The sequence below is a fragment of the Vidua chalybeata genome, chromosome Z (assembly GCF_026979565.1).
Source record: "Vidua chalybeata isolate OUT-0048 chromosome Z, bVidCha1 merged haplotype, whole genome shotgun sequence".
NCBI lineage: Eukaryota > Metazoa > Chordata > Aves > Passeriformes > Viduidae > Vidua > Vidua chalybeata.
In genome coordinates this window covers 21,706,554-21,717,183 of record NC_071570.1, presented here as the reverse complement: position 1 = coordinate 21,717,183, position 10,630 = coordinate 21,706,554, and the positions used below count along the sequence as shown (strand labels likewise).

At 34.5% G+C, this 10,630-nt stretch overlaps 1 protein-coding gene across 1 annotated transcript in view; it reads right to left on the bottom strand.

Moving 5' to 3' along the window:
* Positions 1-5,700: 5,700 nt before the first annotated feature.
* The window catches only part of PTPRD (protein tyrosine phosphatase receptor type D), a 975,596-nt gene continuing 970,666 nt past the window's right edge, over positions 5,701-10,630 (bottom strand). Inside the window, exon 45 of the mRNA XM_053932226.1 lies at positions 5,701-9,734. Within this exon, the coding sequence (XP_053788201.1) occupies positions 9,666-9,734 (69 nt within the window). The 3' untranslated portion in view covers positions 5,701-9,665. The remainder of the gene's footprint in view (positions 9,735-10,630) is intronic.

Sequence of the window (10,630 nt, the reverse complement as noted above, 5' to 3'; positions counted from 1 at the left end):
ACATACATCTCTCTCTCTCTTTTTTTGGAAAGAAAAACAGAACAAAACCAAACCAAACCAAACCAAACCAAACAAAACAAACAAAACAAAACAACCAAAAATGCAAGTGTGTAATTAACTGTGTATTGCTTCTGCAAATAAATTAACTTAAAAGTCTTGTAACATGACTAAGCTTTTAACATTCCTTTTGATGAAACACTCCCAAAAGCCTGTAATACAAAAGCCTATCTACCTTTTTTCCCTGCAATATCTTGTGTAGAACAGACCATGTATATATATAAAATAACACAACTTTCGTCAAGTAATTAGCCTTTTTGTCCTTTCAGAATTTATTCCTAGCAATTCTGAAATTAGCACAATCACACAAAATGTTATTTACTTGTTTAAAATAAAAATTTTGTAATCAGGCAAAGGACTATGTCCAGCTGGGTCCTCAGAAGACATTGTCAAGAAACAGTAATGTAACAAAACACTTTGAAGGAATAAATGAACAGCATTTCTAAATCCATTCTATGTCCATAACTTTCAGTTTGAGCACTGTCAATTTTGAGACATGAAAAATCCTTCCTGTGTACAGAGCCCTGATGATCATTTTCCATTACTTCTAAAGAGCACATGCTGAGTCAGACATAACAAGTCTACACAAACTTTTTCACATGTCCTTAAATAAGTGCCAAACATCAGATATTTACCAAATGTTTTGCATTTGGTATATTACTTATTTGATATTACTTAGCTAAAATCCCATTAGTAAGGAGATCAAAACAGGAAATGGAAATCTTCTTGAAGACAGGATTTTTTTTTCTTCTAGATGGTTAATTTATATCTATTTAAGATATCAATATTCATAATTTTAAACTTATTTTAAAAAGGCTTAAAATGTGTTCTCTTATCTTAAATGTATTTGTACATGCATTTGATCTAAGAAGTAGCATGCAGGAAGGATAGTAGCTCTTTCAATTCATTGAAGAGGCTTTCCACTTTGGATTAATTCTTCAATTAGCTAGAGAGACCAGTGCTGGTGACGCATTCATGTGAGTGCCATGTGTAAGAGCAATGTCTTGACTGAAGCGTGTAAGTCCTCATCTGTGAGGTTTTTTTGTAGACTTGTAATTTTTCTATAGTATTTGCAAAAAATGACTTTTAGCCAGTTAAAGTTGATAGTGTTAATATCTTTGTTGCAGTGTTTATCCCTCCCACCTTATCTTAAATTTTGACAGTAACATTCTGTTTCCCATTTTGTAACCTCTGTGCTTGATCATTGTTTTCTTTCTGCTGCTTCGGCATAGGTCTGCAATGTTTCTCTACAATTGTGTCCCCAAGAAGATAATCTGAAATTTCTTGTCAAAGTCAATGAAGTTACAACTGCCAATAAAAATCTGTAGCCAAATGCTATGGGTTAATCCTAGGCAGCAGTTAAACTCCACACAGCCATTTGCTCACTTCACCCCTCAGTGGGATAGGAAGAGAATCAGATGGGCAAAATTAAAAATGGGTTGAGATAAAGACAGTTTCACATGCAAACTTGATGGTGCATGTGAAAACAAAGAAATTAATTCACTGCTTCCCATCAGCAGGCAGATATTTAGCCCTTTCCAGGAAAGCAAGGCATCACATGCAAATGGCTACTTGGGAAGACAAATGCCTAACTCAGAACACCCATCTTTCTTCTTGGTTTACCCCCGTTTTTATTGACAAACACAATATTATTTGGTATAGGATTTCTCTTTGGTCCAGCTGTCCCAGTTGTGTTCTCTACCAATGTCTTGGGTATCCCTAGACTAATACCTGGTGGAGCAATGACCTCAACACCCTGAACACTGTTTCGCTGTAAGTAAAACGCTGGTGTGTTATCAACACTGTTTCAGCCCCAAATCTAAAACAAAGTATCATAAAAGTTGCTATGAAGAAAATAATATCACACAAAGCAAAAAATCCCAACTTCAGAAAAAAACCCAGCTTCTGATTTTGAATAAATATTGCCTAATATAAAAAAGCCCTACAACCATCAAACCCTCCCAAATACCACTTGGAATATTGTTTCCCATACCCATATTAGATTTAAATAGAAGTCTATATTTTAGCTCTTTTTTATCTAAGCAGAGAGAGATCTACTTCACCATGCTGATATGCTGCTCAGATGCCTACTTATTACATAAGACTTATTCTGCAGCCTTATTCTACAATGTGGCTGAATGTATTTCTCCCTCTAGCCTCAAGTATGTAGGTTTGGGCCTCAATCTGTCATTCCAGTTTTCTGCAAGGTGCTGTAAATTGGGTAAGAGTTCTCTAAATCTGTGATAGACTAAGCTTTAAATGAAAGAATCAAAGAAAAACATAAATAAGTATTTGATGAAAATTGAATAGGAAACTTTTATGGAAAAAAACAGAACGAAAGGAATTCAAACAGGAGGTGTGAATGTGTGAAATGCTCACAAAATAGTTTAGGAAGTGTGGACTAGTGAGAGGCTGTTGCATTAATAAAAATTGTATGTGTATGAAACAGAAGCACATGATTTTCTTGTTGCCAGTGAAAGACCATTGTTTTGCCACATCTGTATTCAGCAACGTACTCAATATCAGTCACTGTTCCTGGTGGTTTCAGTGTGCTTAATTTGAAGTACCACAATGCCTGAACTACATGTTTTGCAGTGGTAGTGCAAGCTGGTTGGTTTGGATTTAGTGTCAATGATGATGCTGATGTGTGAACTTGAAAATTCTACCTGGAGTTTCTAGATGATGTTTTGGGTTTTTGTTTACTGCTTGGATGACAATTTGCTGTGTGTTTGTAAATTGACTGCTACAGTAGAATGCTGGGCTTATACAACTCCTTTAGATTTAAGAGCAAACTGGATTTTTGAAGACCGGAAATATAGAAACTCTGACGTGTTTTCAAATAATTTCTGTTGTCTTGTTTTTATGTATGAGAGAAGGAAAAGCAGGCAGTTTTGACTTTAAAGATTTACATTCTATATCCAATAAGGCTATTAAATATACAATGAAGTACTTCTATTGGCAAAGAAAGGTTGTTTGCTTGTTCCAGCTACAATAATTAAGACTTTTGCTGATAGAAGCAAGCTGAATGCATTTTGGGTTCAAAAGCATCCTATTTATAGTCTAGATGCAAAATTATCTCTATGCACTACAATGTATCAATTGCAGGTTATCATTCTGCTTCCCTCTGAAAGCTAGTCAGCAGATGTTTCCTTCCATCTTGACTCATAGCATTAGTGATAGAAAAACATTCTGCATCTTAATATGGTAGTCTTCATAAGCAGATTTGGATGACAAAACCAACTTGTTGAAAACACAGGACAGTATAAAGAGAAAATTCTCTTGAATATTAGTGTAACTATGATACTCAAATCCTTTAGATTTTGAATCAAGTAACTTTTCAAACAGTTGCAGTAGCACTGCATTAATAGACCCTCCTTGAGAAAAAGGGGGAAAAAATAAACAGATAAAATGTAGCAAAAAAGAAAACCAAAATTAAATTTTAAAAATACAATAAAATTTTGCCACAGATATTTGCATGAAAATTTGCTATGGTCTCACACCCCATCAGTGTTTTATTTCCCCATGCAAAGTGAAATAATGACAAAAATACCAGTCTGTCAAACTTCTGAAACTGCTTTAAAGATATTCTTTGACAGTGAAAGTAATATTGATACCATTTGGTATCTTCTGTGGACATTTTGCCAATTTAATCCAGTGCTGTTGAAGTTTCATTATCTAAAGCTGTCATATTTCAAGATGTCAAAATGCAAAGCTATTTCATAGAATTCAGCAATTCTATGGGCAAGATACATTTTTTTTTTCATGTTAAGTGTTGTGGAAGAGGAAGTGCTTTATCACTGGTATGTTGGCTTACACATCAGCAAATTTGTTGGTTATTTTCCTCAAAATTCTAAAGTCTCATTTCAATCAACCTCATTCTGCTTATAAAACTGATTAAGAGGTGGCGGGGGGGGGGAAGGGCATGTTTGCATCTGAAGTAAAAAAGACACAGCAATTTCCAGAAAGACTTTTTCCTTTTCCTTTTTTGACCAGTGATGGCTATAATGTTCTTCAGGGATCACTAGGTACACATCCAGCTGGGCACTGGTTAATGAATGATTTATTTTCATACATTCCTTATAATTGTTTTTTCAGTACTTTATTTATTCCATTACAAATAGCTCCCTTCTGTCCCACTTCTGTCTGCACAGACTGGGAAAAGCAGGCAATGGGTAAATTTGTAGACGGAAATCCCTTATTACTTTAGAATCAGGACTGACCCATTTGTAGAGATACTAAAGAACATAAAGATTCTGGGAATTTTAGAATTTGGTCCAAGTGATTGGATAATATAGAAAAGATGTAAATGCTATTTTGCTTGAAGGTCTGTAGCTATTGCTTTGCTTTTGAGATAGGTTAATTTCACATCTCAACAGCATTTCTGAGCAGTAATGATCTCAAAGTACATGGCATCTTTTTTCTGTGTTAATCATGAATTAGAACTTACTTTGTTAAAACCCCATTAACTTAGAAGTTATTAAGCCATACACAGCCAAATATTTTTGTCAATACTCATTTTCACACTTTATTATGGTCCATGCTAGACGCACAGAACAGGAAAATCCAAAGAAGTCAATGCTGACATTAAAGGGTACCATCTAAAGCCACTCAGATAGTTAAAGAAACCCTTACATAACACAACTCTAAACCACCTTGCACAGACTATGCAAAAAAGTTCAAGTCAAAGGCAGTCTGCAATGCAGTAATTGTGAAATCCACAGAAGTCAGTGGAAAAACATTAATAGGCCTCTGTAAGAATACCAAGGCTTCACATTTACACTATTATCACCATCTTCAAGTGGAAATTAGGCGAAGAAAAATACACGTTCTTAGAAATCACCCTAATGTTAATGTCTTGCGCATCCTTCCAGCACAGAGAATTCTTTATTAACACGTACTTAATACTAATTGCTAAGAGACTGTATTCCCTTACAAAGCAATCTTGGAGACAAGAACCTGCCTTCTTTCAAAACAAGCAGACAGAGCAAGACTTGTTTTCTTTGAATAGATTGCCATGCCATGCCCCTTGTAGCTTGCCTTGATACACCTCATGTGTTTATTCATCTAAAACTTTTCCAACGTGTTTAAAAACTCTACCATAGTATTTGGACAGTAGCCTCACAGACTCACATTTGCACTCACTGCATATGCAGTGCATAACAGAAATCAGTCAAAACTCATGACAGCTTGCCACAATTTCAGGGACTGAATTCTGACAAGTGACTTTGGATTTATCCCAGAAGCTGCCAAATCTGCAGGAATTAAAAATTCACAATTTACCTCAAATGTGTGGATATTTTGCCCTCTTTGAGTTGCACTTATGAATGGAGTGGAATCTATTTTCTCAGTGTAGTGATACTTCTAAAGCACAAAGGGGAACTCCAGAGGCATGTAAAGTGTGGTAATTTCAGTTAAACTCATGAAACTATGAGAAATTATGCCAAAGCGTTTGCCTATGCTGGCTCAAAGCTTGCTGCTGAAGATGATATATATTTGCTAACCTAAGAATGCATTTTCCACTGTCCAGCAGCTAGTTAAGAAGATTAATGAATGCTTTGTAGTTTCAATTAAACTCCTTTATCACCAAGAGGGACCAAACAAGTTTTGATTTCAAAAGTACTGCTTAAGAAAGAAGACCAGGGCTGCATAACACTGACATTTTATTAGAATTCATCTGTAACAAATGGAACTTGTGTCAGCAAAGAACTGATTTTCATACAGACTTCCTTTTGCCACCAATGTAACGAAGTAAGAAAATAAAAAGCACGCCTTTCATTCTGTAAAACATTTACGCGTACTACTAATTAGAGGTAATTGTATCTTTTTTAACAAGCCATTTTACAAGGTAAAATTTTTTAAGTTTTTCAGTCTATGCATCCAAAACAAGAGCAAAGAACACAAGTTTTTATTATCTTTGTAAAGACACTCCAAGCTTGAATGGCAAAGCCACATAATGGATGGTTATAATGAGACCTGCAGCCTTCTGATATCTGTGGATTATCAGGGCACCAAGGGGAAAAAAAAAGAAAAAAAAAAAAAAAAGAAAAAGAAAAAGAAACATAAATAAAAATGGGAGAGAATAAAAGGAAAAAAAACGGTTGCTTTTTTTCCTTTTTACATGTTCTGTGTCTTTTAAATACATACAAGTGGATTTTGTAAGCAATTTCTTACAGATGGGTTCAAGTTATTATTGGGTGTAGAATCAATAGGGCAGTGCATAGTACAAAGGTATATATAGAAAGTGCAAATCTCCTTAGAAGGTCACTCCTTCCCCCAGCCATCTTCTCCACTATCTAACCACTCAAATAAATTTTTAAAAAAGAGCTAAATTAAACATTTTTATATTTTTTGTGTTTTTTTACCCATTGAAACTAATTACAAAATTAGACATAACTACACATACAAACATAAATAATAGCACCGTACTGGTTATGCTGATGAAACCAATTTTAAGCTTGGAAATGTACGATGTATGTAGACAAAGATGCTCACAATTTAAATTAACTGTAGAATGCATATATTAGAATACAGAAAGTGGAATGCACATCAATGACGCTAAGACCTATCATAAGAAACGAAACCCTGAAAGAAGTATTTAGTTGTACTACAGTTTTTCTCACAAATTGGCTCTGCTTTTTTGTATTTCTTTTACTCCCTTATTTTTGTTGGAGTTTTCAAGACAGTCTGCTATGGAAAATGCACTGATCTTTGTACAGATTCAGCGTGCAAGAACCTTCCTTAGTCTATGTTTTCAAAATGACACTTCGTTTTCTATTTCTGATTTCCTATATTTGAATTGAAGAACATGACCACACTACATAACCTGGCATTTCAATTATTTCAGCATATAAACCAAGAAAAAAGAAGAGAAACAAACATATTGCACATTCTTCTCTGGTTCAGATGTAAGTTATAGAATCTCATTCTGAGGTAGCCTTCTATAATACTTCTACTCCATATATATATATTATATATATATATATATATATATATTATATATATATATATATATTTCTGTTTTGATTTTTTTGGTTTGGGTTTTTTTTTTTTTTCATTATAAAAGTGCTCTAATGCAATTGCTGGAGTTTGGCCTTTCTTATTTTTATTTCTCATAGGAGTGGGAAAATTGGAAGAAGAACTAAAAATGTTGAGGCCACATGGAGAAGCCACAGCAATGCTCCTATTTGAAACCCCAAGAGGGCATCCTTTCATGCTGATGTACTAACAATGGCAGAACATATGATGACCAAGGTCAATGTAAATGGCATTCTAGAAAGAGTCTCAAAAAGTACTTTGTGCTGTTTGGGAATTTTCCTTTTTCCTGGAATAAAATCTGTCAATCTCCAATATGTCATGTGGGTTCAGTCTTGCTAGCCTTGCATGAACCTTCCCACTGAAAGCAAGGGTTTGACTTTAGCAATCTGTTGACACAAGTGAATGAGCAGGACTTGGCCCAAAATAAATTTGAAAAAAAAAAAAAAAAAAAAAAGAAAAAGGGAAAAAAAAAAGAAGATGCAGAAGCACTGCTGATGTCAACTGCTGCTACTGTGCTGCTGCAGCTCGGCAATGACTATTACAATGACTAATAACACTATAACCAGTGAAAAAGTGGGTTTGAAAAGCCAACCATAAATAGATTTCCAGTTCGTGGATTATTCTGTTATTAGAAATATGGAAAGATAAAGGGCCTTGACTACCTATGTGTTTTGGGTTATCATTTATTACCATCCATACTTGATTAGAAACTGTAAATGCATATTTTTCAAAATGGTCTGGTACATGTATTAAAATGTTTGAAAAGAACAACAGATATAAACAAACTAAACTAAATACAAATGAAGGCTAACTTAAAGAAATACTATTCAAAATAGGCATCAAATATAAGGCACTCTAAATGTAAAATTAAAATAAACCCCAGCATCCCCAAACAATGCTGTATGCCACAAAACATTTGATTTCACAGAGCAATGTGTGTTTGGCTTTGCCCTGTTACATACGATAAATGTAAATTATATAGCGCACACTATAGACAGTATACTATTGAATACAATTTTAAAACATCTTAATACCTAGTATATTACAACATTCTCCCCTCCTAAAGGGATATGCACTGACCTTTCCCACATGCACACCTCCTACATTTAATAATATGATTTCTTATTGCACTATAGTGTTACAAATATTGAACTTCACTTGAAGCCTAAATCACATACTCTGTGTGCCTGTGTGCATGTGTGTGCTCTGTATGTGTGCATATGCGTGTGTGTGTTCAAGTGGAAATGTGGATAGAAATATTATTTGGGATAGAGATGGCATTCTAATATCAATGATGTGCATTCCTCACTTCCCTTTGAAGCAGAAGTTTATGGACCTTAAAAATGCAGAGATGATCAAATTGTAGTCTGATATAATTGTAGTATGTGGAAAAACTTGCCCAATGCTTTCATAAATCCAGGTACGTAAGGACTGACAAGTTTATGTGCATGTGTGTAAATCTGTATCTGAATCCATCTGTATTCTCTGCAACTATACAAAGAGTCAAAAAAGGGTAGACAGTAATACATATATATATATATATATATATAAAAGAGAGAGGGTGTGAGTGTGCATGTGCATATGTGTGCGTGTGTGTGTATGTGCTAGCAGCATCTTTATACTTTGCGCCTCCCTGTTGATTCCAAAATAAACCAAAAGCCCCATTTTGATTTAACTGATTACAATGAATGTTTTCTTAAAGGAAAAAAAACAAATGAAGCTACAAAATTCATATCTAACAAGACTGTGGTACTGTAGGACTGCACAAAAATGTGCAAATTTTCAAAGTATCTAACATTTCTACAGCACAATATTACAGATAACAGTTCTACAGCTTAAAAAAAATTCTACATTTTAAAACAAAAATATTAACAATTATGCAACCTTTTCTTTAATTCACTTCATCGAATGATAAACTCTTGTTAAAAAAAGGAAAAAGTTTACACAGTTAAAAATGAAGCACAGGTCAGCAGTATCTTTACAATACTAAAAAACTAAGTCAAGGACTTTCTTTTTAAACATTCCCACATTTTCCCTTAAGTGTTATGATGAGCAGTATGATGGGAAACGGTGATGTTGAAGTAAAGAGTCCGCTTTGTTTGAGAAGCCAGAACCCAACCTTGCCACAAACATCTTGCACTGAACTGCAGTTCTCAAAACTCCTCTTTGCAAAATCATGTAATCATGAATAAGATGATCACTCTTTTTGATTAAATTTCCTCTTCCCTTTAACTTCAACCAATGTCGAACCCTTGAGGTATCTGTAAATGAGATCCTTCAGACGCCTCAGTGATCAGGATTCTTTTATTATGGTTAGATTAGGTTATTAAACTGTGAATTCTTGGTCCACATGGAATACTTCTTGTTGGGTGGGGTTTTTTTTGTTGTTTTTTTTTGTTTTATATATCCCCAATACTTTGTTCATTTGTTTTTTTTTATTATTTTTAATTTTATATATCCCCAATAATTGCTCCTTAGCTAAGAGTTAAGAAGTACTTCTAAAGCACATTGTATGGCTCAGAAGCGGCTCTCTGGATCTTAAAGGGCCTGCAATAAAAATCCACAATGGGTTTTTATGTTGCATAGTGATCAAAGCTGCCCAGATACTCCAGTGCGGCTCGATAGCAGAACTGGTATTGATCCTAGAGAAAGAAAAATAGAAAACAAATGCATCAAAAAGTCAGCTTGTTGGTTGGTTTCTAGTTTCTTTCAAATAATAGTGAATATTTTGTAGCTACAAACAAATACACTGCAGAGGCATCTGCAGTTCAGCAATATTCACTTGCTGGCACCAACAGAAAATCACTCTGAGTTACAACAGATGAAGATAGACACTAATTTAATGCAACATTTTCCACAGAATGCAGCTTCTTTTTGTGCAGAGACTATATACCCACTTACTGACAGTCTGTTATTCTGGATTAAAACAGTATCAGAATAAGGCTTTCTTCTGATAGGAACGTGCTAGGATGCTTTCCCCCCACATATTTGAAAATAAGTATCAAAACAATGGATTCTGCAGCTAATACAACACACTAAGTAAAAAGGTCCATCACAGCTTGAATATGGAATTCTGTATGGAAAACCATCAGGTTAAAAATCATGTAAAGAAAGCAAAGGGAATCCCAACCTTTCAGTAATAAAGGCTTTGATGAAGGTGTGAAGATACTTTGGTCTGTGGCAAGAAAAGGACCTAAGGAGATAAATGGAGCTAAAGTACCTTATTCACATAAAACAGACTTCATTTCAACCTATACATGGAAGCAGAGAGAAGTTTAATGTGGTCGGAAATTTTCTTATATCTCAAACGAATCCAACATTTTTAAGTTTGTGTTATTCTCGCCTCCATAAAGCAGTCCTTTTGCACATTTAAGCTACATTGGACACTTACACTAAAATGGCACCTCTGCGTATTTATTTCCAACTGCCCTTCTTGGTTTAAATGGTAAAAAGTAAAAAAAAAAAAAAAAAAAACATAAAGGAAATTGCTCAAAAATACCAGGGATTTCTGTTTATTTTTCTGATAGTGCTATGTGGT